At 39.9% G+C, this 26112-nt stretch overlaps 2 protein-coding genes across 2 annotated transcripts in view; one reads left to right on the top strand and one right to left on the bottom strand.

Moving 5' to 3' along the window:
• Positions 1-9194: 9194 nt before the first annotated feature.
• Positions 9195-15169, bottom strand: CDKN2C (cyclin dependent kinase inhibitor 2C). The gene is made up of 3 exons (XM_055585944.1): positions 13974-15169; positions 13379-13518; positions 9195-9949 (listed from the first exon to the last, which is right to left on the bottom strand). The coding sequence occupies exons 2-3, from the start codon at positions 13505-13507 to the stop codon at positions 9572-9574; spliced, it is 507 nt and encodes a 168-aa protein (XP_055441919.1). The 5' UTR covers positions 13508-13518; positions 13974-15169; the 3' UTR covers positions 9195-9571.
• A 7627-nt stretch (positions 15170-22796) lies between these two features.
• The window catches only part of FAF1 (Fas associated factor 1), a 505390-nt gene continuing 502074 nt past the window's right edge, over positions 22797-26112 (top strand). Inside the window, exon 1 of the mRNA XM_055585945.1 lies at positions 22797-22931. Within this exon, the coding sequence (XP_055441920.1) occupies positions 22887-22931 (45 nt within the window). The 5' untranslated portion in view covers positions 22797-22886. The remainder of the gene's footprint in view (positions 22932-26112) is intronic.

Below are 26112 nucleotides of genomic sequence, written 5' to 3' on the forward strand. Positions count from 1 at the left end.
TTTCTCTTACTTTGTATTCCCTATAATAATAGTTCCCGTTAGTAAAGTCTTGCTGAGTCCCAGGAAATTTACACAAATTTCATTTACAGTAACAACAAATTAGGTAGTATTACCCCCATTTTGCAGATGTAGAAAGCTTTGGATATAATTGGTCTCAAAGCTATAAACCTATTAAGTGACTATAATGATGGATCCTTAATATGTGATTGTTGAGTTGACTGATTTGTTATTTCCCTGAAAGATCTTTTCATCTGGCTATAATGAAGTAACAAAAGACATGGGTTCATATCCTTATGCTATAAATTACAAGCCTGTAACATGGGCAAGCTATTCAACATCATTAAATCTGAGTTTCTGGATTTATAAAAATGGGAGAATAAAGCTCAATCCATGAAGGGGCTATGAATATTAAATTAGGTTATACAGAGACTAAATAATGGATATTGACTTATTAACTTGCTTGATTTTGTGTTTTCTTCTCTCTCCTTTTACTGAAATGTAAATTGAATTAATATATTTATAAATTAAGAAGTACCAAAAAGAAGAGACAATTATTAGAGCATCTCCTACTTTCTTTGTGTACACAATTTAACAGGATGATGATAAATTTCAGTATATTTAGTACTTTTTATATGCTAACATGTTCATAACTATATTAAAACAGTTTTAGAAAATCCTCTCAGGTCAATTACCATCACACATCCTATACAGAGACTCACTTGCTTTTTAGCATGGTCATATCCCTTTTTCGAGATATTTAGGATTTTATTTCCAACAATATTGGATAAGAAATGAGTAATCTTTTAATCTAATGGAAAAGGATTTAAATATTTTTTTCCTATCACACCTTTTCCCCAAATTAATGGAAGATTTTCAGGTGAGACAATTTTTCTGTTGATTTCATATCATTGTTGTTCTTTAACTTGAATTTTTTATCTGAATTTTATGTTTTGATCTGATTTCTCTTTAATCTGTTCTGTTGCTAAATAAGGAGAAACCTCGCAATGTCTCTACAGAGTTCCATTGTTTAAATTCTACATATTTAAACTCAAAATGATGATATTAAAATATTACCTTACTATAGAAATATTAAATAAACCTTACATTGATCCTAAATATAATCTATTTGTTCATAGAAGATGAAATCTGCTACTGAAAATTCCCAGACCTTTATCTTGATAATTTGAGACAGAACATTTTCCTTAGAAAGCACTTATCTTTACAATTCTTTTATATGGCTAAGCCTCAAACTTAATGTGCTGATTTTAGGGTATGGTACATTATCTTTTAATAGGATCTGATGAACTAAAAGGTACTTTGAATAACTTTTTTGAGAAAAACTTAAAAATTAGAATATCAAAAATTAGTATGTGCAGTATATTTTATAGATATTATCCATATGTTTGAAGAACTGTACATTAAAATTTTTTAAACATTATAAATAAGCCTTTTTAAAGAAATGAAAGCAATCATTTACCTTCAGCTGATGCTATTATGTACAGTTTTCTTTTATATTAATATTACATTAATACTTCCCCATGACATTTGTGATGTCCCTATGGATTCAAAAAACATATATATATTCCTTCTTTTAACTGTCTTTGTATAAAGCTATTTGCTTTTTCATCAGGTACATGGTATATTTAAAAACTCTAGGAAATTTATAGTACCTCAGAGCCATTTTGATTACTCTTAAGCAAATTAGCCAGCATTCAGTCAGTTTTGTACTCTCTCCCATGCGGCCCTACTCGGGCTGCACATTAAACAGCTCCTCAGTCTAGTCCAGATGTCCAACTGTATCCATTCACCCTTTCAGATTGGTGTTAAACTTGCTATTTTTGGACAGAATATGTATATGTTGTATTTAAGTAAAACATATATATAATTTTAAAATATTACCAAATATAATAAGTGGTTACTGTCCAGCTGTGTTTTAAAAAACATTATCTAAGTGAAATAGTAGAAAACTTCCCTGGAAACTGTAAAATTATCCATACAAGTACATTAATTTGTTTATTTCCCATGGTGGTGTAATGGGAAAAAATTGTTTTTTGGTCTTTGCCGCACTTTTGAATTATTGGGCAGATGTCTTTACTGGTCTTGCTTTGCCCTTGCTTTTGGATTATTTAGCAAATTGCCCATCATGTAATTGATATTAAGCTAATTCAGAGGCATGGCTATCCAAAACACTTGAAAAGTCCATTATTCCTCTTATCTTTACCACAATTCTGTTTCTAATATTTCATATTTGATTACATTAATTGTGGATGTTAAGTGGCTTTCATATATATTTGCTTCATGATAAGAATTTGAAACAATAACCTAGATAGAACTAAGTTCTTGTTCTGCTACCTGTGTCAGTGTATTCAGTTCTAAGATTTTAATTTATATCTTTCCCTGGATCATTAGTGAAAAGGATCTCATGTATATCTAAAAAATTATCAGCTTATATTCCTTAAGCAAATCATAATTTATCATCTTAAAAAACAGCAATAAGAAGTGCATTTGTAGTATTTGTCCAAAATATCTATTTACTCAGTATTGAACATTAGTAAGAAATATCTAAATATACACACACATACATAAAAATGCTCATATATAACAAGACTACAAAGTATTATTTGGATTACCTGCATAACCAAATATATGCTTATAGATAAACACAGAGAACTTTGGTCCATCTGCCAAGTGTAAAATTTAATTATAAAATAATAATCACTACAATTAAAGTATATAATTTACCAGTAGCAGTAATTTACTTAAAAAAAGAAAACGCTGCCTTGGATTTGATATCATAGTCCTCTCTTCATATTTTCCAAGTATCAACATTCTAACTTTTCACTAGTTAAAACAATTAGCCTTATCTTACTGTGACAAATTAAAATATATTAAATTATTTTGCAAAGACCAAAAACTAAATTTAATATTTTCAAGATCTTGATTCTAAAATATAATCTTAGCATATGTCAAAATTTGAATGTATTTTAAGATTCCAACTAATTTATATTCAAAACATAAATATACACTTGCTACCACCTAATGACCATTTTTTTCACTTAACTTTATTTTAAATAAAATACAGACAATGCTTTTTCACTCATAGACCTATGATAAATTTTAATTAATGGGAATGATTACATTTTAGCATCACAAAACAGGGTTTTTAAAATTGAAGTCATATTTGTGAATAGAGAAGTAGGTGACTGAGGCAGCAGGAATAAAGGAGAACTGGAAACCTTTTTCTACATGCTATTTTTGTTCATCACCTATAATGTAGAGACAAAAAAGTAAGAGAAGTTGGAAAAAAGAGAAAGAAAGAAATATGGGGACAGCCAAAAACATAGGTGATAGTGTAGTTAAGTTTTTTTTTAACTAATGCATTTTAATTATATCTTATGTAACATTCAAAAAGATATTCTGGACTTCAACCCCTTTTATATATCAGGGGAGTATTACATAACTGTCTTTCACAGTTAAAAATCATACCACAATACACACTATCACTTATTTGAATTTGAGATAGGTAACACTGTACTATTAATCAACATCAAATGATACTTAATAATGTGATCCCATTTATTCTTTTGATATATGAGATTTTTAAAATTTCATCTTTCATTATCACAGTGTAATAACTGATTTGCAAATTAATTATTCTAGGCCTTTCAAATGTTAACGTTCATCCACATCTGTTCTGAACTTGGACAAAAGAAGAAATGCACATTTCTTTTTAAATGTGTATGTAAGTCTAGTGTGAAGTTCTTGAATTAACAGAATGGGCATCAGAATGCTGCTACATCATTAAGGACAGCCACTTCTTAGTAAAAATATCTGAAGAAGAAAACTTTGGAACAAGAACAATTTGGGCCCAAATGGCTTTTACAATAGTTCCAAAATATAAAAGAAGATACTGTTACATTAGCAATAGTACAGAATAGCCAAATTATAGAATAATCATTCTTAAAGCAGAGTGAGTTATTTTTTACTTTAGGAAATTATGTTTCTAAGGCATACATTTTAAACCCACGACAGACTTCTTTACCAGCAAGTTGTACAAATTGTACACTTAGAAGAAACAAGAGAGTGAACTGTACTTTAGTATAGTTATGATAATTTAGTTGCATTTCTAAACTAAACTTTTAACATTAAAGATGTCAGTTTTGCTTTATATGTGAACTTTCACTCTGCTTATAACTAATCTGAAAAACTAAGGCGTGTAACTAAAATAAAATTAGTTAGAATGATACTGCTTTATATGGTCAAGATAAAGTATCAGGTTTTTTTCTAAGTAACTACTGTACTTATGAAATATAAAGATCAGAAGCTCCCATTTCCAAACATTTCAATACAGTTTTTTTAAGCTTTTCACCTATCAATTCCACAAATTGTCCCATTATTTTAATGTTAAAAGGCAATTAATATCACTTTAATTATATCAATTGAATGCATCTGAGGTCCTGGTAAATTATTTTTTTCTTTCACAATATAGATGATATGTAGGATTTCTTCTTAATGCTCAAAGAAATGACGGGTGGTTTGGATAAGGATTGGTGGTTTTTTTACTTCCTCCCCCAAAGGGCTGATGTTTTTGGCTGACTTTTTTTTTTTTTGCGGGGGGGCGGGGGAGGGGGAAGGAAGAGAAAAAGTCTGTAAGTTGAATTATTGAATAGGCCTACACTGAAAATCTTCCTTGACCAGTGGTGACTGGAGAGAGGAGAGATGAGGTCAAACACTCTTAGTATAACAGTATCTGTGTAGTTTTAGAAAATGTGCAAACTCCTTCAGCCCCCTGTCCCTCTCCTCTTATGTGCTGGTACCTCTGGACCGTCCTGAAGCCATTTTAGAACTTAGGAAGGAGACCCACTTGTGCTTTTGCAGGTGCTGTGGTGGCAAGGATAACCTCTGCTCCTTTGCCGGGTGTGTTACCATGCTGTTATTGAATGTCTTTGAGGATTAAAGACAGCACAGAAAATTCCAAACCCACATCCTAACACCTGAAGCTCGCACAATGTTTCTATAGCAGATGGCAAAACATTTCACTGGAAACTTGATTTACCAAGTGAATATCCAGATCTGCAGAGTTTTTAATCTTTTCAGGCACCGCTGAAGATCCTTACTGGATTTTCGGCTCTATTCCGGGTTGAAAAACAAGACCACTTCTAGGTGTTTTGCGCACCCCAGCCCCACCCAAAGTCCCGACGGGCCTGCAATTCTCAGTGTTTCAAGCTGAGGGTCTTTCCGAATGAATGTGCATTTTCAGTCCCGGACGTCTAATAATTTGTGGGGTAAGGGCAACACCATAGGACTTTTCGGACAGTCGAAGAGGGTGAGAAGCCGGAGAGGCAATTGCCTCCTCGCAGTTGGACGTGAGGCTCGGAGCCCGGCTGTCCTCAGCTGTCACGGGGGGAGGGGGAGGGAGTGCTGGCATTGGCTTTGGGCATGGAGTTGCTCCAGCCGCCGCGCCCGGTCCCGCCGCCAGCTCACCTCTGCGGAGAGCTAGGCACTCACCGGCCCGCTCGCCCCTGCTCCCAAGTCGCCCTCCGGCCCCAGTCCTCAGGCATAGGTCGCCGGAACCATCCAGAGGGATGGCCGCCGCCTCCTCAGGGACCGCTGCCTGAGGGCCAGGGCCGGGGAACCCTGGCCGCCCTGGCAGCCCGTAGCACCCGGGGCGCTCTGGCGGTTGCAGTGAGGCACCGGGGCCCGCTCCCCCTCCCCGCCCCCGCTCCCGCCTCCTGCCTGCCGCGCCGTGCGCCCGCTTGCCCCAGCCGGCTGGCGCAGCAGCGCACACACTCACTCCGAGGGCGCCTCCAAGGTTACCCGCGGGGTGGGGGCTGGGGCAGTCTCCGGCCACTGGCCTCCTCCGCTGCCTTCCTATCGCCGCGGCTCTTCAGCCGCTCCAGGGCGACCGGGTTCCAAACCCCAAAGCAGAAGAGACTCCAAAGTCCGGGGAGGGAAGTCTCGAGCTGGGAGCAGACGAGCGTCCGGGCGGGGGGCGGCCTTAGTTGGCTCTGGGTGCTGGGAGAGTCGGGTCAGGCGAGGTCGCGGCAAGAGGGGGCTGTGGCTCCGGCGGCCGCGCTCCGGGCCGCGCTGGCTGGGCCGGGGGGCAGCGCACAGGGGCTGCAGGCAGCACCGAGGCATCCAAGGCGCCCCGGGCCCGCTGGGGGGCAGAGACAAGCGGGCGGCCAAACCTGCCGAGGAAACTAACTAAATAAAAGGAGACTGTTATTTAAGGCGCGGAAATTTGAAATATTTGGACAGGAAGAGAAAAGAAAAGAAACCTTAGCGAGGGAGGGGAAAAAAAAAAAAAACACAACGCGAGCTAACGGTTTTGAAACTCCCCCACCCCCACCCCGGGCTTTTCTGCGCGCCCTGAGGGAGCTCTGGGCTCCAGCTTCCTCGCTAGGGAGCCGGGAGCTGCGGTTGGAGTCTGGAGAATTTCGAAGGAACAGAAAGGATGACTCTGCAGCCCCTCCATAGAGGACTTGGGTTGACGACGGGCAGAGCCTTTTTACCCCGAGTCTTAGGCTGGAAGCTTGTTTCCAGCCTCTCATTAGGTCCCTAACGTGAATCTGATTATTTTGAAATTGTGGTGTAAAAATCAAAGCAGTCTCCATAGACCAAGACCCGGACTTTTCCCCTCTACCCCCCACCCTACCCCCCTCCTTTTTGATGAAGGTCGCTTAGGGCAGTCAGGAAGGCTGTGAGTACGACCCTTTCTTGCTCCAGCACTGTGCTCTTTCAGCACTTCTGGACGATTACTTCTTCCCCCGGCAAAAGCCGAAAGCACCTTTTTGGGAACTGAGATTTCGAAACCAGTCCGGGGCTACGGATTCCACAACGTTTGTTTGACCCACATTATCAGGGACATTTACAATATTACTAATTGAAATGCTTTCCTGGGACAGAAATATTTTATCCATTTATTGGTCTCCCAGCGTGGTGTGTATTTGTAGGAGCTCATCACACTATTAGGAGATGTGTATTGTTTATCAGAGAACTATTGATTTACTACCAAAAAATGATAAAATGCAGTTTGCTTGGTGGCTTGGAGACCAGAACATGGACTGAGGTCCTTTTGGTGTTCTCCCCCACCCTCCCCGCAACCCCTCACCGGCCCTGCTTTTGCCCCAGGTATAAGCCGGGGGTTCAATTTACTGAGCAAAGGCTAAGCCTGAGTTTCCCGACGTGGATGCGGGCTCAGAGAATAACTGAGAAACGCATCTCTGCCTACTGCCGCGCCACTCTTTCTCTGTCTTCGTCCCCTGAGGCCCTGGTCACTTCATTGATTAGCACTTGCCTCTCTACTCTGCATCTGAAAAAGCTCAGATCCTTTCCGGTCTCAGCTGGCTGTAAATTAAACCCCGTTAAACTCTGCAGTACAGTTTCTTCCATCCTATACATTTCGGTATTTGTCTTACTGAATATTGTCGAGGTTTTTAAGAGATTGAATAATGGCTTTTCATATTTCCTAGAGGGGACCACACAACTCATTTCTAAAATACTTAGATTAGCAAAGCTATTTCCTGCGAAGAACCAAAGAAAAGTGGCGATGTTTTAATGTCTAGGCAAGTTTTAGGCTGATGAAGAGAGATAGAGCTCCTTCTCCTCACCGTGCTCCGACCATCTGAGACTAAAGCAAGCGCAGAAGTACCGCTCTTTAACTTCAATGAACATCCTATATTCGAAATAGCTAAAGAGCGATTTTAATGCTTATACTTGGTGGATACTGAAAAGTCCATTAAATCGACTTTAAGAAACATTTATCTTTTACAGTTGCAACTTGTAAGAAGTATTACTTTTATTTTTAGTAATAGTCTTGTGTTTAGAAAGTATTCAGCTTACTCAAGCAGTGTATTTTGTATATTGATTCTAGTTTTTAAATTCAAAATACACCCTTTTCTTTCAAAATCATCTCAATTTCTACTTTTCCCCTAAACTTTAAAATAAGTGTTTTACATTTAATTTCATGTTGCTGTCAAAAATAAATTTATTCAGTAACTTGTGGTTTGAGATGGCAGAAGTTGAAGTCTTGTTGCACTTGACATAGGGAAGGTGAACTTAAAATGCCAAATGAAAAGGATTTTTTCTTGCATATTCTTTTATACTACTATGAAAAATAAATTATCGAAAACCACTTGTCTGCAACCTTCCAATCCTTGTTAGGGCAAGCATCAGAACCATGTCCTTCAATAAACCTTCAAGTATTTTGTTCTTTTTGGAGCCAGGGCAGGGAGCTTATGAAACAGAAGGAGGGACCTTTTACATAAAACATTTTTGTTCATGTGGGAGATGATGAATAAAGTATTTATAAATTTATAAGAGGTAACTGCATTGAAATCCTTTGGTGAAATCTTTAAAATAACATTAAGTAGTAGATACTGGAAAATTCTCTTGGAAATTTGATATTTCTATTTCATTCAAAAAATTTTTTAGCTAGATGTATTACTAAGAGTTTTATATGCCTTTACTAAAAAGTTTTGAGGGAATCAAGTACTATGTGTAGGAGTGGCCTATTTATTTACTGTAAAAGTTTCTGTATTTATTATACTGTAGCCCCTAAATAAATAGACACATATGTAATTAATATATGTATGTTCTTGCTAAGCTTTTTATCACCTCAATATTGGTATGTGCAGTGCATTTTAATACTTAAACATTTTATAATTTTACACTTCTGGTATTTCAGGGAGAAAAAGCCATTGTTACATTTAGCATACTTATGGTATACTTTTGGGAAATATACTATTTAACCAATTGTTTCATTTTGTGATTTAAAAAAAATCAACAAATGGGAAGCACTTTTTAATGGCAATTTCTTTTTGAAGTGGCTTTTAGGGCTAACATATATTTGATTCCAGATCGTTACTTCTGAGACCTGTTTTTCAACGATTTAACTTAACTTTGAGAAAAAAGGAAGATCAAATATTAGGATAAATCTACACTGAGGTAATTTCAGGTTTGATTTCCAAAAAAATGTTGTTCTTACTCTATTTTAAAGCAGACATATTAGGCATCAAGTAAAATCTTTGCTGGGAGGCATGAGGAGAGAAAGAAAAGCATTTAACTGGATCATCAATAGAATATGTCTAGTTCTGATGTCAAGACTTAAAACACCATGATCTTTCAGTTTAGTTCTCCTTAGCAAGAAGCATATCACATGTGGATTATAAGAGGCGTGGAAATCACAGAAAACATTGTCCTGTTTTGAAAATGTGTTTTAATCAGGCAAAAGAAGCATCAGGACAAACCATTTTAAAAACAAAGTCTCCAAGTTGGGTACTGAGACTGGCAAAGGGAGAGGCAAGGAGAAAAGTCAGGGAAAGATAAAATATTCAGAAGAAAGCCAAAGCTTTTGCAATTACATGTTAGAACTCAGGGTTTTGCAGGTAAAAGAGATGTTGCTTAAATATATTCATAAAGCTGTAGTAAGATTTCCACTTAGCAGTTTCAGAGGCTTTAGCTAGCTGCTTAAAATATGACAAAACTGAATTTTAACAAATGATATTAAAATAGGACAGCCAATCAATTAACTGACAAAACAGAAGGCAGTGTGGGAGAGCCCTCCCCACATTCATTGCAGATTCGCAGCTCCCTCCGCCCGGTTTCCCTCCATCAGGCTAACGACCTCGTTTCTCCGGTAGAGCCTGGCCAAGTCGCAGGCGGTGTCCCCCTGATGGTTCCGATGCCCCACTTTGCAGGCCGTGTGCTTCACAAGGAACTCCACCACGGGGAGGTGGCCTTCTTTGGCAGCCAAGTGCAAGGGCAGGTTCCCTTCATTATCCTCGATGTTAACATCAGCTTGAAACTCCAGCAAAGTCTGTAAAGTGTCCAGGAAACCTGCTCTGGCCGCATCGTGAATGACAGCGAAACCAGTTCGGTCTTTCAAATCGGGATTAGCACCTCTAAGTAGTAGTCTCCTGGCAATCTCCGGATTTCCAAGTTTCATAACCTAGAAAAGGAGAAAAAACGGTAGAATCCTTCAAGCGCTCCTACTACAAGGCTATTTTAGAATATCCATCTTTCTATTTATGTAACTTTTTTCGGTGAAGGAGTGCTTTGGGAAGACCCATGTGATGGAGTTTGAAGGGCTCAGTTGCAGCAGATGAGTACTATTAGGTAAAAGTAGAAGAAAACTTCTAAAAATTGAGCTTGTATGATGGAATATCTTAAACGAGCCCCAAAGTAGGATACATCGATTAATAAAAATAGAATGAGTGCAATTTGTACAAAATTCACTGACAACTCAGCTCTCTGTCTCCCATAAAGAGTTAGTGTAATTTCATGAATTTATTAAAATAAAAGAAATGGAATTTGAGATTTAAGTAAGTCTTCTGTTTGGTTCGTCATGTTCATAAAATGTGCTTGGGGTATTGATTCTGTAAAATTAAATGTGGGTAAAAATTTTCTAAATAGCTAAAAAGAAGGAGAATGAGCTTCTTTAAATTCTCAAAGAAATGTTTCCACACACCAGACTCCATCTAGGCTGATTTTACTATGTAAAAATGATCTCTTTAAAATCCAAACCTGGTATTTTCTTAAATTATTAATTTTCACAAGTTCTCTCCAAACAGATAAGCCCCAAGTTTCCAAGTAATTTTTAAATGTTTTTTTTCTTTGCAACTATTTCATGTGGGTTACTAGGTGTATTTAGTTATTAGAATCCTCCACTTGAAAATTTAAAACGTTATTGAATATTAAAGCGTTTTTTTTTAAAAAGCAAGTGTTTTTTACATTGCCAATGATACTGATTTATCTAAAACATAACATATTAATGATATGCCTTGTATTAGATAGGAAAAGACTGTATGGCAACTGTTCTTAAAAGGAATGGAACAGTCATTCTACTATTTTACTTACTGTATCCTAAAAAGTTCTAGCTAGTTTCCAAATTTTCAATTGAGCAAAAGAAGAGAAAGTAAGATATTTAACGTATATTTTGGGACATAGAAAGCTTTGTCTGTGGTTTCAGCCTGTTTGTTAATCAACTGGTGACCTCATCTTATTTCCTTTTGCAGTTATTATCAGGCATTTAGGAATAGTTATTTGTAAACTGCCAATATTTTAAAAGCCAGAATTTGATATTAAAATTTGCTATCAACATACAACTAATTTACATGATAAAGACTTATGTACTGGTGTTTGAATATATTTCACTCTAATAAGACGTCTCTATTAGGCTCTCATAATTATAAAGTAGTTTGTACAGCAGCATGAAATTATACAATACATATAATCTAGTTGTGAAAAAATATAGTCTCATTAACATGCAAGGAAATTTCAGCATTTTAATTGTTTTATTCCTAGGTATATTCATAATAACCTAAAGTTATAGTAAATAGATTGCATAGTAGACACTCGAAATTAAATACATCCTGGAAAAACTTACAAAGCTGATCTATCTCTTTAGAATGTTTGTTTTAAAAATCACCAATTAAGTAATATAAAATATATTTAGAATGAATAATATTTTATTAATTCAAACTATATAGATGACCAAGATGTTAAGCTTCCCTGTTGATAAAACTCTGCTGACTTTTGGCCTTTCCTTTGGGGCAGTGGTTAAAAATGACACATAATTTATTTTTTAAGAACTTAGATGAAATACACTTTTTGGTTATTAAAAATTAACACAATCTAATTTTTACCACAATTGCCTCTAAATATTTAGTTACATTTAAGGACCTGAACTGGGAAAAATAGGAGACAGACACCTTGGATCTTCGTAAAGCAAATGTACGATCAGGGCCTTTGATATTATCCTGATTGAGAGGCTAACACTAGGAAGAGGGAAAAACCTTTTGTAATTCAGTTAAATAAACATTACTGTAGGAGAAATTTTGCCATATTCCACAGAAAATAATAGCAATGCTGGAAACTGTTTTGAAAGAAAGTTCTTTCTTGAGTTATGATACAACTTCAGTCAGGATTATACATACTGAAAACAAGCTTTGAGACTCCTGTTTGTGTGTGTTTCATTATATGTACTACGACTAAGCCACAATAAGTGGGTGTTAATATCTTGATAAGTATGTTTAATATAAACAAGACTGCAGAGTTGTATTAAAAATGTTTGTCAAAACTTTTGTTTTGCAGTATTATTCTCCTAGTCTTCCTGCTCGTCACAAGTCCTGCAAGATCCTATTCTTACAGGGTTAAGTGGCTCATTCTTTGTGAGATTTATATAATATTTTGAATGTTCAATAGGAAAAATTTCAATATATTAAATTTATGACATTACTGTCATCAAAATACCTGTTAAAAACTACGAGGTGGAAAAATAAAAAAAATCCTTTCCCCACTTAATATACCTGAAATAACAAGATAAATAATTTAGTATCTATCTATAAGCTTCTTTAATACTGAAATTTTTGCAAAGTCAGTGTATTCTGATTTAAAATATACAGGGTGTATGATTTTCGTCTGTTAGTAGTACATCTCCTGTCACTTAAATTTTTCATTCTTGCAATTAAAAACAAAGCACTCTAAAAACCCTCTCCCCAGTGGATTTTCAAAAACAGCTTTAAGTGTTGCATTTCAAATACGAACTGCTTATAAGAATATCATCAGAACTCAGATAAAGCAACTGTTTGAGACTACTTTGCCATTTTTCTGTTTCTAAGCCTTTCAACCAAGTTACATGATAACGTTCAGAGGAGGAAAAAAGTTATCAGGTACAATACTTGGCAGCTGAACATGTTTCATTTGTTGCTTGTAAATCTAATTACTAAAAATTAGAACATACCACGGTAAGACCGCAGAGACAAAAACACTATAAACTGAGCTCTGATTAGAAAATTCAACTTTTTATTCCTACTCAATCCTGAATGGGTGGATGGTATTATATTAACTGTGAAATGTACATCCTGTGCCCGTGCCCAGGCCACCCATTCCAAACGAGGAAAGGTCGTTTGTCAAAACTTGAAGCATTTGAAGGAAAAATACCCTCCCCAGTAGTCAGGAAAATTAACGTTAAAGTCAATTATTGGAGCAAAGTACGGAAACCACTAATAGCAGTGTATTTACTTCAAATAATAATCATAATAACGTGTTTACAGAACTGTCTAAAAAAAAAAAAAACCAAAAAACTCGGCGCTGCTACGACTGGTATACAATCCCCACAGTCACAAAAACATTCCAAAAATTAAGACCAAACCTGGAACCCACTTGATATAGAGGATGTTATTGGATTTGACGAGTTTGTTCAAAGTACGTCATTTTGGGGAGTTGGATCCACTTAAAGATATAAAATATGGCAACCAACTAGTTTTAAGAACAGTGCAATTTAGTACCCCTGAAAGCTTGAAAGCTATTATTCTAGAAACCCGGGTCACGTAGGCAACATTGTTGACCTGTTTTCCCCACCTCTCTGGATACCAACCTGCAGCGCAGTCCTTCCAAATCCATTTTGTGCATTGACGTTTACATTATTTTGCAACAAACTAGTAAGTTGCTCTAGGTCCCCCCTGGCAGCTGCGGACGCCAACTCGTTCCCCCAAGGCTCGGCCATTCTTTAGGGTCCTGACGATCGGGAAAAGATGAATTAGTTGTTTTTCTTTTTCCCCTTTCCTTCGCTCCTAACCAGGCTGCATGATGGCATCGGAGACTGACAGAAGGACTGGGATGGTTAATCTGGAGTAGAGCTTGGTAGTAAATACTAGTAAGATCTGCCTGCCAAAAGCCCGCCCCTCGATTCACACGTGATTATTCAGCAAAACTGAGCCATTGGAGAGGGGCTCCGCTCCTCGCTTTTTAGCTTAACCCCTATGAAGAATTCTGGTGATTAAACTGAGAGATATACAGACACACATATATTCCTGGTAAATTACTCTGGACGTAAAATGTAGGCAGAGCTGGTACGTACCTACACTACAGATCTCCAGGAGTAATGTATGCGGAGATTTAAGGGACTAGGTTAGGGCAGAAAATACCGTGGAAAAAGAGACATTTGGGGGGAAGAAAAGGTATTAACCCACCCTTGTTCACAGTAGTGACTTGAGCCGCGCGAGCCAGTACCGCAGGGGCAGGTCCTCGGAGGGGCTCGGTCTCCATCCGTCTCGGCAAAGGGGTAGTTCTGAGTCCTCCGCTGCAGGGAGAGCGCCTCGGTGGCTGGATGCTGATGTGCTCCGGGGGTTAAAGATGATCACCAAAATCAAACGAGAGTAGCAGTTCCGTGGCCCTCAAGTTACAGGTCGTAAGGACTCCTCCGTGGCCTTCGATTCTCCGGATGAGTCTTAATCCGCGTCCAGGCCGAGCTGCGGGCTAATGCCTTGCGGGAGGGCTCCGGAGCCCGCCCGCCGGGCTACCGCAGCCCTGCCGAGCCTGAGAGGCCGTGGGAGCCAGGCTCGGCGCGCGTCTCCGGAGACGGCCGGGCGCGCGGCGGGCCCCCGGCAAGCCGGTCATGCCGGCCCCACCGGGTCCTGGGACGCCCAGCAGCGTGAGGAAGGGGGAGAGAGATGCGGGAAGTGTCTATGGAGCCCCGGCTGCTGAGGCAGCGCGCTGCAGCATCGCGGCTGCACGGGGCAGCCCACCGGTAACTTCCCGCCTACAACCGAGCCAGTTCAGACTTCCTAATGTAGAAGCTCATTGAGCGACCGCCGCTTCTTTTCCTTCTTTTCCCGGTTTTCTGAGGGCTCCAGAGATCGGGAGGGTCCTAGGAAGTCTCAGGCCAAGCTCTGAGTATTGCGAGTCGCCACAATTCCAGGGCGCAGCCAGTTCCGCCCTCGGCGAGAGCTCAACGGCTTCGGCGCCCTGTGCCACTTCGCCAACCTCTCGCAGTCCCCTGGCCTGTGCCCCCAGCCTGTGCCGCCGATAGGGCAGCGGCCGCCAGCCAGCTGTGCCCGGGAGGCTAGCCGGGTAGCACCGCTTCCTCCCGAGCCGCAGCGCTCCCAGTGACAGTTTCTTTTGTAGCTGGTCCCCCCCAAATCACTGGTCCCTGCTCCCTTCACCCCTACAAGACACTTGTGCGTCGTGCCCCTTTCTGGTCTTTTCCTTCCCTCCCTCGCTTCTTTTTTCGCTCAAACAATTGCTGCTTCTGTTGCCGCTGCAGAGACGGTGCCGGTTTCTTCTCCCTTTTTTCCGACCTCATCAGCTTTTTTTGAAAAGAAAAAAATTGAGCGCTTTTTGAGTTGAAAAACCCGCCCCCATTTTAACGGCAGAGTTTTAAGGAGGCTCGGCGGAGTTACAGCACCGCGGGAGCGGGAAGGCAGGGCGCCGCCCACGCCCCGCCCTCCGCCCTGGTGGCGCTCGAGCTCTCAGCCCGGTTCGCCCCGCCCCCCGCCCCGCGCCCTTTCTCCCGCCTCCCGGCTCTCGGCTTCCCTCGCTGTCTCCTGCGCTGGCTCCCACCCGCCAGCCCAGCGGCCAGGCCCGGGCTGGAGCGGCTTTCGGCCCGGCGAAGCCGGGTTTGGCCTCCTTTGGCTGGCGGGCGGAATGGAGGGTGCGACGTGAAACCCCGAGCTGTCCTGAGGCCGGCGGGGCCGGAGGTGGGGAAACGAGGCTTGTTAATTAAGGGTGCGGAGAGCCGCAGGGCCTCGGAGGCTCGGCGGCGCTGACTGTTGGAAGGCAGAGAGGAGGCTGGCGCGGAGCTAGTCTTTCCCCGGCCTTGGTGGGGCGGGCCGCCCGCCTCAGCGCTCCCCGGCCAGGCTCTCGAAGTTCGGGAGGCCAGGCCTACCGCTGCCGCCGCCACCTCCGTGGCGCGCTCTGTGCAAACTCGGCCTCCTTTTCTCAGTCCAGCGCTTCGGCCTCGCACCTGCCAGATCAACGCCCAGGGCCACGGTGGGCCGAGGTGGCCGCGGGGATGAAGGGAGAGACCTGACAGCAAAAAACTGTGCTCAGAAAAAGCAAAAGTATTTTCTAGACTGATTGTTACGAAAACTAAAGGCATGGTGTAGGTAAGAAATCACGACGAACTCTGAAGCCTTAATGTTCCAGGGACTTGAAACGGAAATATTCCATTTCTTTGGGGAAAGGGAGAAAAGCAATTAACTTTAAAGCCAAAAAAATTTTTTAAAGTAGGTCTTGGGAAGGGTTTTCTAAGAAGGCCATTTGTTTTTGTCAAAGTTCTCTCTGACTACTTTAGATGGGACTTGTTTGGGGGTGGGGGAGGGGTGTCTAAATGTAAAGGAAGAGTATCTTCCCTAATGTTTATTTCAGTCGTCCGAGGCACCAGTTCTCTGTACTTTTACTTCCTTTTTTAGCTATGTAAGATTAATTACTGCTTTCTATATTTTTTGGTCTTAAAAATATCCAACACGGTTGCATGATGCACCCAGTGGGCAAAATGAAACCAAACAAAAAGTGACAAGTGGTCTAATTATTACCGGCTTCTAGCAAGCATATTTTCAAGCAACATCTATACCGAGCTCCTTGAGGTACACTGTAGGTATTAGCAACGAAACACACCAACAACATCTGGATAGTCATTAGCAACAGATTGCCTGGTAGGTAGAGGGAGAGTTCAAACTTGGAACAATTTGGTGGTGTTTCCTTTAACGGAATTGTTAACAGAAAAATAACCAGAGCTATTTTCTTAGGTAACTGAACTTGAAATGTGAATCAGACATGAACTACAACACAAGAAATTAACTTCTCTTGCTTCTTACGTGTATTTAGACATTTCAAATAGAACTTTTAAGATTCCATATATACCAGTAAATACCATAAATAATATAATTTACTTCTGATTATTCTGGGAAATTAATATGTAATCCTTCAGTACAGCTGGAGGGTGTGTGATGATATAGTAGTATTGTTGGCTGATAAGAGATAACTGGCATTAATCCAACTTATGAGAGTTGCTGTCTTGCATTTATTATGGTTTCTAAGAGAAGACAGTGTAATAAGGAAGATTCTTAAATTGTACTCATGTGAAGTATAGGTATACATGGATTATAATTTTCATGAAATAGAATTCTTTTTGCTGAATAACAAATAAAATTTAGGGTAATTTAAGATGCCTACAGAGCTGGATTAAGATTTTTGGAGATCCTAAGCACTGAAAAGATTTTGATGTCCCACCAATTCACCTAATGTGTAAATAAAAATAATATAAGACCAAAAAATAAATGTGAATAAGTCCAACAAGGTTCTGACTTTCCCCATCTTACTACTTTAGTGATTTTGCTGAAATATTAAACAATTTAAGGAAGTTGTGTGTGTGTGTGTGTGTGTGTGTGTGTTTCACTTTGGCTTTGCTGGTGTCCTAAAGCATATGCTTTGTTTGCTTATTGTATAACCCAGAACTGGCAGTCCAGAGGCACAGAAGTTACAATTTTAGATCAGAAAGCATAAGTAAGACTACAGAGGACCGTCAATGAAAATCTCATGTTGATTGCTAGTTCACTGAAATAGATTCAAAGGTGAGTATCTCTGCGGTCAACAAGCTTACATTCTAACGTGGTATACAAGAAAGATTTACAGTTAAGAATCTACTATATTGAAAATAGTAGTTTGTCTTTTAACACAGTAATGGCACATCTCAAACACTGAAACAGAGCCTTTTAGTTGGGTATAAAATACAGATAGTCATGGAAATCTTTTTCTTTTCAGCAATTCATACTTATTTGAAAGGACTTATAGAAAGACTATAATCAAATTACTTTGTGCTTTCCCCCTCTTTGACTTAAGTATGCCTAGTTTCTGAATGACTTATGGCTATGTGTATATGGTATTTACAATTTCTTTACATAGTTTCAAAATCTTCCTTTTGTTATAGATCCAAGAGAGATAGGAAACAGGTTGGTACACTCAGGGGAACTTTTCATCATTTCATTATTGTGGCATAATGAAATGGCATTTGGCATTTTATTTCTGAGATTCAGTAGGCTTTTTCATATAGGTTCTCATACCACTTATGGAAGCCTTTTTGTAAAGTGAGAAAAAAATGCACAGTAAGCAACTCAAAAGTTTATAATGGCAACGATTAATATTTGTGTAGTGTTTCCTGGTTATAACATACGATGTATACATTATTTAATCTTTACAACATCTCTGGGAGTTAAATAAAACTATCTCCTCATTCTTTTCAGGTGAAGGAATTGAGATTTATAGAAATTGTGACTAAGGCCAGTAGGTAGTGGATATAAGATTTGAACTCAGATCTTGGATTCCCAAATGTTAGGCCTTTTCCACTACTTCAGAGTCCAGGACTCTGGAAGCTTTGCGTTTGGAACCCTTCCAGATTTTTCTCTAAATGCTTCTTCCATTGGCTGGTTTTGGCCTGTATCCTTTTCCCTTTCTCTGTAGTAAGTTGTAAAAGAAAGAAAAAAAAAAAAAAAAAACAGACAGGATCAGGCACTAGTGCCTTAAAGGAACATTCAATCATTATATATAATATGTTTTTGATTACTTGAGTGTGGATCTAACTGTAGTAGCATTAATCTCATGATTTATAATTGAGTAGCAGTTTAAAAACTTGGTTAACTTAATTGAAAGATCAAGCTTAACACCCCCGATAATAAGTCATGTTGATATCATGTGTCCCTGATATGATGTGATCAGGACATATCATGTTTGTGGTCTCCCCTAAATCCATAAACTCAGCATAATTCTGAGAAGACATTATAAGACAAACCCAAACTGAGGGGCATTCTATAAAGTTCCTGACCACTATTCTTCAAAAGTCAAGACTGAGTAATTGTCAACAATTGAAAGAGGCTAAGGAAACAGAACCGTTAAATGTAGTGTGGAATCCTGGTTTGGACCCTGGAACAGAAAAAGTACATTAATGTAAAAATCCAAATAGAGTCTCTGAAACATAACAGTATTATGCCAATGTTAATTTCTTAGTTTTGATAGCAGTACCATGGTTGTGTAAGATGGTAACATTAGAGGAAGCTGGATTAAAGGAACATTCTGTACTATGTTTGCAAGTATTAGATAAAGTGAAAATTATTACAATTAAAAATTTATCAAAATATTTACAAGTAGATTATATTATATATATATTTGAAAAAATATGAAATAAAACTTCCTTTCGAAAAGAATGGTAAGATCATGTATGGATGTGAGAGTTCCTTGTAAGGGAAGTTATGACCAACCTAGATAGCATATTCAAAGCAGAGACATTACTTTGCCAACAAAGGTCTGTTTAGTCAAGGTTATGGTTTTTCCAGTAGTCATGTATGGTTGTGAGAGTTGGACTGTGAAGAAAGCTGAGTGCCGAAGAACTGATGCTTTTGAACTGTGGTGTTGGAGAAGACGCTTGAGAGTCCCTTGGACTGCAAGGAGATTCAACCAGTCCATTCTGAAGGAGATCAGCCCTGGGATTTCTTTGGAAGGAATGATGCTAAAGCTGAAGCTCCAGTACTTTGGCCACCTCATGTGAAGAGTTGACTCATTGGAAAAGACTCTGATGCTGGGAGGGATCGGGGGCAGGAGGAGAAGGGGACGACAGAGGATGAGATGGCTGGATGGCATCACTGACTCGATGGACGTGAGTCTGGGTGAACTCCGGGAGTTGGTGATAGACAGGGAGGCCTGGCGTGCTGCGATTCATGGGGTCGCAAAGAGTCGGACACGACTGAGCGACTGAACTGAAGATCAAAGAACATGGAGATTCTAGAAAAAGATCTATATTTGAATTAGACTGAGCTCCATGAGTTCATGCAGTGGAACAACTAAGAGGATGGATATATTAAAACCATTTTTCTTTGCTCGTGTTTATGGACAGAGAATCTCTATACCTTTTTATTCTCTTAGTTTGTGACACTGCAATGAAATTGTTTAAGGAAGGAATTCTGGCGAAATGAATTTTCTCAATTCAGTATTTATTTTTCTGGTAGAAAATTACTCTGGATATCCAACCATGAATAGTTAGGTCATAGAGAAGAATCAATCACCTCACTATACACTATGGAGGGTAAAATGTGGGGAAACAACAGGGTAAGTAGAAAGAGCATTAGTTTTGACCTAGCCTCACTGTATAGCATGACTTTGGGCACATTCTTAACTTCTCAGAGCAGTTTTTTATTCTGTTTATTCCGTTGTAAACATTAAATGACATAAGATGTGTAAAATACCTGTACATACTAGACATCCAATAAAAATTAATAAATTCAAAAGCTTTGGTTGTTATATACCAAAGACTTTGCCATGAATGAACTATGGTGAATATAAAAACACATGGAATGAAATGGCTTGTAATCTCAAGGGACGTTCAGACTTTGAGGAGAGATTAAAACATGCATAGGGGCTTCCCTGGTGGTCTGGTGGTTAAGATTCCGAGCTCCCAATGCAGGGGTCCAGTTTGATCCCTGGTCGAGAACTACATCCCACATGCTGCAACTAAGACCTGGAGGAGCCAAATAAACAAAAATAAATTAAAACGTGTAGATGAAACAATTAGACAAAAAAATTACAGAGTTTAATTACAGAGTATTAAATTGTGTTGTAAAGATCGTTAAAGCAGTGATTAGAAAGGAAGAGAATCCTTGTTGGCTTAAGTTTTATGAAAGAGATTATCCTGAGAAAAGCATTTAGGAACTGGTGTACAAGTAATACTGGAGGAGGGCATGGCAACCATTCCAGTATTCTTGCCTGCAGGAGCCTGGTGGGCTGCAATCCATGGGGTTGCAAAGAGTCAGACATGACTGAAGTGACTTAGCACACATGCATACATACAAGTAATAGCAACTAATATGTTTGGACAGCTTTAAGGTTTCTGAAAAGTTTTCACAAGCATTATACACTCAATATTCACAGTCACCTTATGAAGTAAGTTTTATGAGCCCCATTTTAGAAATAAATTGAGACTAAGAGAAGTTTTTTGTTTTTGTCAAGGGGCAGAACTAGAACGCAAGCCTAGTAATGCTATGCAGTTTATGCCTGTTTTGTAAAAATATTTTATGCTTCCATGCATTTTCATAATTGTTTTCTCATCACCTGAAATAGTCATGTCAGAAGCTGGAGTCAGAGAGTCTAAGTGACCCATCCAGTTTTCCCTACTAATTAGTTGGGAAAGCAGTACTAGAAACCATATTCCTGAATGTTCAGTGTACTCTTCCCTGGTTTCTACATTACCACATCCTTTTAATTTCCAGATGGAGAGAAGGGAGGGAGAAGGGAAGCAGTACTGGATTTGAATTGGCTCGGATACACACACATTTCATCACAGAGAAAAATCTCAACGTTGCAGGATTTGCTCACTTGCCTTGTGCTGAGAACGACATATATGAATGGGACAAGTGAATTGCCACACTTAAATTGCTGGTAGTATGTTTCACCTCATGATTCACATTCATGCTTTATTTTGGAATTCCTTGGGGGGCAGCAATTAACCAGGAAACCCTTCAATTCATATGACTATGGAGGGTTCTATTCCTTATCTAGCTAATTCTGGGCTAAATACAGACTATTTTCATTTAAAGAAAAAAACCCCCCCACATAATAAACCTAGATCTTTGGAACACCACAGTGCTCTTCGTGTTCAGGGAATACAAAGATCTAGGCCTTGATTCTATATGGTGATTTCACTATTATCTATTTCAACTCTACAGCACAAAATTATCCATCTTACTTTACACTTTCAGGATATTATATCCTTTCCAAGGCAAATACAAGCTCTAGTTCAATCCAGAAGATGATATCTTCCCAAGTCAAAGTTGAACCAATTCTATTGTCACTCTTCCTCCAGCGACAATTACAAACTATCACACTTCACTGTACATGCTGCTGCTGCTAAGTCACTTCAGTCGTGTCCGACTCTGTGTGACCCCACAGAAGGCAGCCCACCAGGCTACCCCGTCCCTGGGATTCTCCAGGCACGAACACTGGAGCGGGTTGCCATTTCCTTCTCCCTGTACATAGTCTTTGTCTATTTTTGGCTCAAAGCCTGATCATCTTTGTCTTGGGATGGATATTCTCACCTTTCTCAGCTTCCATGTCTGCCCCATAACTACCGTGGGAATCTGGTTATTTCTTACTCCTTGTTAATTATGTTTGAGGATGCAAGGCGTCATCCTTTATACATTATGTCTGAAGATGCAAGCGTCAGGGCTTGGGATCGAGTATGACTGTGTAAGTGGGTTTTGACAGGTTGACGTAAAAGACTGTATATGAAGTTGTATTTTGGTGAAACTTTGTTAGAGAAGAGGTACATTTATGAAATGCTGTTAGACGGGTTGTGACTGTGCTGAGTTGGTTTGTGAGGGTTGACGTGTATGTGTGCTACTATATAACAACGTAAGGAGCAGAAACTGACCGCCAACCCAGCCAGAGGGAGGCGGTACCTCAGGCCTTTCCTTAATTCAAACCGGAAAAACCTGTTGCGGGACTCCAAGCTCCCGCAGTTTCAGGTTGGCGTTCCAGCCAGCCGCGCGCAGATCCCCGCCCGGTAGTCGCGAGTCCAGCGCTTGACAGGAGAGCAGTCACGTGGCAGCCGTAAAGCGGCGCTTTGCGACCTCGATGACAGGCAAAATGTGCGACAGCCTTGGCTCTGGCCAACCAGGGGCGGAGGCGGCGGCCTGGGAGGAAGCGGAGGAGGCGGAGGAGGCCGTGGCGTTTGCCCGCCTGCTTTTTCGCTGTCTTTCTCCGCCCCCGCCGGTCTCGCCGCCGCTGAAGAGAGCCGGGTGCGCGGTGTCGCAACCTGCCTTCATCCTGGCCGGCGACAGTAAGACCGGACCCACATCCTTACCAACCTCTCTGTCTGGGAGGCTGCGGAGCGGGCTCTACAGGGCACAGGCGGGCGGCCCAGGCGCCTGAAGGTTACCGAGTGCATGAGCGCCTAGCCTCCCGCACTGCCCCGCCCGCCGGCCCGCCGGCCCGCCCGCCGGCTCGCCCGCCAGCCCTTCGGCGCCCGGCGGCGGCGGCGGCGGCGGCGACGGCCGCAGGAGGCGCAGTCTCCCTCCCAGGTGCGCGCTTCGCTCCCGGAGCCGCGGAACTCGGCGGCCGCCATGACGTCCAACATGGACCGGGAGATGATCCTGGCGGATTTTCAGGTGAAGTATTGGGCCCGATTATCCTCCCATCTCCAACCTCGTGGCTTCCCAGTGCCCAAAGGGTGGCCTCTTCCCAGCGTTTGTTTGAGCACAGCAGTGCTGTGTGGTTTAGGGTTTTTTATACAGTACCTGGCTTGGGATGTGTGTGTGTTGTGAGCTGTGGGGGATTATGTTATGTTGGGGCGTGTGTAGAATGTGTTACGTACGGTTTGAATGTGGTTTATAGAGTGAGGTGGTATTGTGTTGGGTTGTTTTGTGTGTGGACTGTGTATTGTTTCCTGTATTATATGAAGAGTGTAGAGTTTGAAGGTATTAAATATGGGGCTTCTAAGTATGAGGTGCTTTGGGTGAGGAGTTTGGGTTGTTTATGAGGAGAGTGTGCTGTGTGGAGTGTGGGTGTGGTGGTGTGGGTGTGGTGTATTAAGGGGAGAGTTAAAAAGAATGATGAGGTGGTAAGGGGTAGCAGGGCATTGTGCTGGTTTTGAAGGAGAATAAACGTTTGAGACTTTGATGCCTTATTAGATTCTTTGGATATAGGAAGATGAGGAGTGTATATATCAAAGTGAATTTACAAACTGAATTCACAAGTTGAATACATTACCAATCCATGCTTTTGGACTCCCTTCCTCTACAGATTTGAATTACTTGGTTGGCGTTCTTTCTCCAGGAATAATTTAAAGGATGAGCTAAGATTATTTCTTAGTGAACCCAACTGTAGTGCCACTGGCATATAATTGTTTTAGGGAGACCCTTTGAAAGTAGAGCTGTATGCTTCACGAAGCACTTGGAGTTAGAATACCCTGTAAACACCACTTTTGCCTTTTGATGTTTGAAGAAAATGTTGTAGTGAGATGTTTTTAATCATTTATTTTGGCATTAATTTAGAAGCTTCAGTTACATATAGGCAGACATTTCCTTCCTTTAACGCTGTCATCATTGCACATGGTCTAACATTAGCTTAGTAGGCAGTATTTTTTCTTAATGATATTTTGTAGGGCTTTTCTTCTTTCTTTGATTTTTAAAGTTACTTATTCTTACAACTTTATATTCTGATGTCCATTTCCAGAGTTTGCTTTTAATTATCTAAGATACCTGCTACATTAGGGAAATGCATGTGTCTGCATTTCATTATACTGTAACTTTCAAACTCAGAAAGAGGTTCTGAAAAGTTGACCACAAGATTTTGGTGCTTTGTAGGATTAGGATTGGCCTGAGATTTTCTGCCTAATTTCACCTTCTTTTTTCATTCTCCAATTCAGTCTACTACCTAATGTGGAATATGATTGTGTGACAAAGGACTCTATATATTTAGAAATGGTTTTATCCTTTTGTAAAATTGTTCTGCTCTGGTAGGAAAGGCTTTAGACTACAACAAAAAGGATAGTTTACTTTTAAAACTTACTCTAGTAACTTGTTGCTGTTTTCTCTCATTATTTGTGACAATTATTATGCTTAGATGCATTGGTTTTGGTCCAGAAATTTAGAATTCTTGTATTCAGAGGTAAAGTAAAATTTTCTGACAAGCTTTTCAGATTTTATTTTGAGCACATGAAAACATTCTAGTAAGTTTTTTCCTTTAAACAATTGGCAATGCTGTGACCAGTTGTTTACAAATGGAAAAAAGAAGCTTATGGCATCTGCATCAAACAATTGTTTGCCAAATGGTGAAAGTTAATTTCATATTGTCAAATAGGAAGGAGAATATTATTGTAGAATAAAGTTATTTAGAAAACCATACACAAGCACGTTAGCTTTTTGTGTATTTTAGGAACCTTGTATTCCTCTTGCAAATGATGATTCCAGATCAGTTTACTCCAGTGGACTTGGTTTTAAAATGGATTATTCTTCACTATGCTGTACACCTGAAACTAACACAGCATTGTAAATCAGCTCTGTGTGTGTGTGTGTGTTAGTTCCTCTGTCTTGTCCAACTCTTTGTGACCTCATGGACTGTAGCCCTCCAGGCTCCTCTGTCCGTGGGATTCTCCAGGCAAGAATACTGAACTGGGTTGCCATTCCCTTCTCCAGGGAAATCAGCTGTCTCCAATATAAAACAAAAATAAAAATTATTCTTTTAAATAATATTATGTAAAAGTTTTATAGAATTAACCTAAAAATTAGCATTTATCCAGTTACCAGAAACCAATCAATTTACTTTAAAAATTATAGCTTGAGATTTGAGATATAGATGTGTGGACGATACTGGCTTCTTCTGTAACTGGACAAATTGATTTCCCCAGCAAGAGTGAACATAGTGTAATTATGTTCTGCTTATTTCATATGATTGTGAAAATTAATAATAGTTTTGAGCTCATTGCTGCCATTGTAGAAAAGGACATGATTTTAAAATGTGACTAAAATTTAAAATAATTACGTTTATGACGTTGATTATTGCTAGATAATAGGTTCTTACAAATACAGTGTCCAAATGTGGGAAAGTTCTTGAGAAGGATTTTGTATTCTCTCTAAATATTTCGTCTTAATAAAGAAAGGACTTCTGGTGAAGTCAGTGGAGGAGTGGCTAACAATCATATGAGGTAAACAGAACATAATTTTACTGTGTTGAGTTTTGGGTAGGGAAATTGATTTGACCAGTTACAGAAGCATGTATCATTCAAGCATCTACATTCCAAGTCTTAGGCTATAATTTTAAAAAATTGCCTGGTTTCTTTTAATGGGATAAGTAGTGGATGAAAGATTATGGCTCACAACTTAATGGAATAGATTTGAAATTTTGTAGGTGAGTGAACTAATTACAAAGCAAATATATTTCTAATTGTCTTCTAAAAGATTTCCCCTCCCCACCCCAAGTAAAAGCAGCTACCAGTTGGAAAAAATGTTAAATTGTGGTGAAATACGCATAAGATAAAATTTGCCATCTTAACTATTGTCAAGTTAAGAGATTTGAGATAGAGATGCGTGGATGACAGTTCAGTGGCTTTAAGTATGATCACAGTTGTGGAACCAACCATCTTCAAAACTCTTTTTGTCTTGCAGAACTGTAACTCTGTTTCTATTAAATAACTTCCCATTCTTCCTTCTCTCCAGCCCCTCGCCACCACCATTCTTTCTGTCTCTGTGAATGTGAATGCTCTAGGTACTTTAGATAAGTGGAATCATACAGTATATGTTCTTTTGTGACTTACTTATTTCACTTAGAATAATGGCCCCAATATTCATC

Source organism: Bubalus kerabau, chromosome 6 (genome assembly GCF_029407905.1).
Source record: "Bubalus kerabau isolate K-KA32 ecotype Philippines breed swamp buffalo chromosome 6, PCC_UOA_SB_1v2, whole genome shotgun sequence".
Taxonomy (NCBI): domain Eukaryota; kingdom Metazoa; phylum Chordata; class Mammalia; order Artiodactyla; family Bovidae; genus Bubalus; species Bubalus kerabau.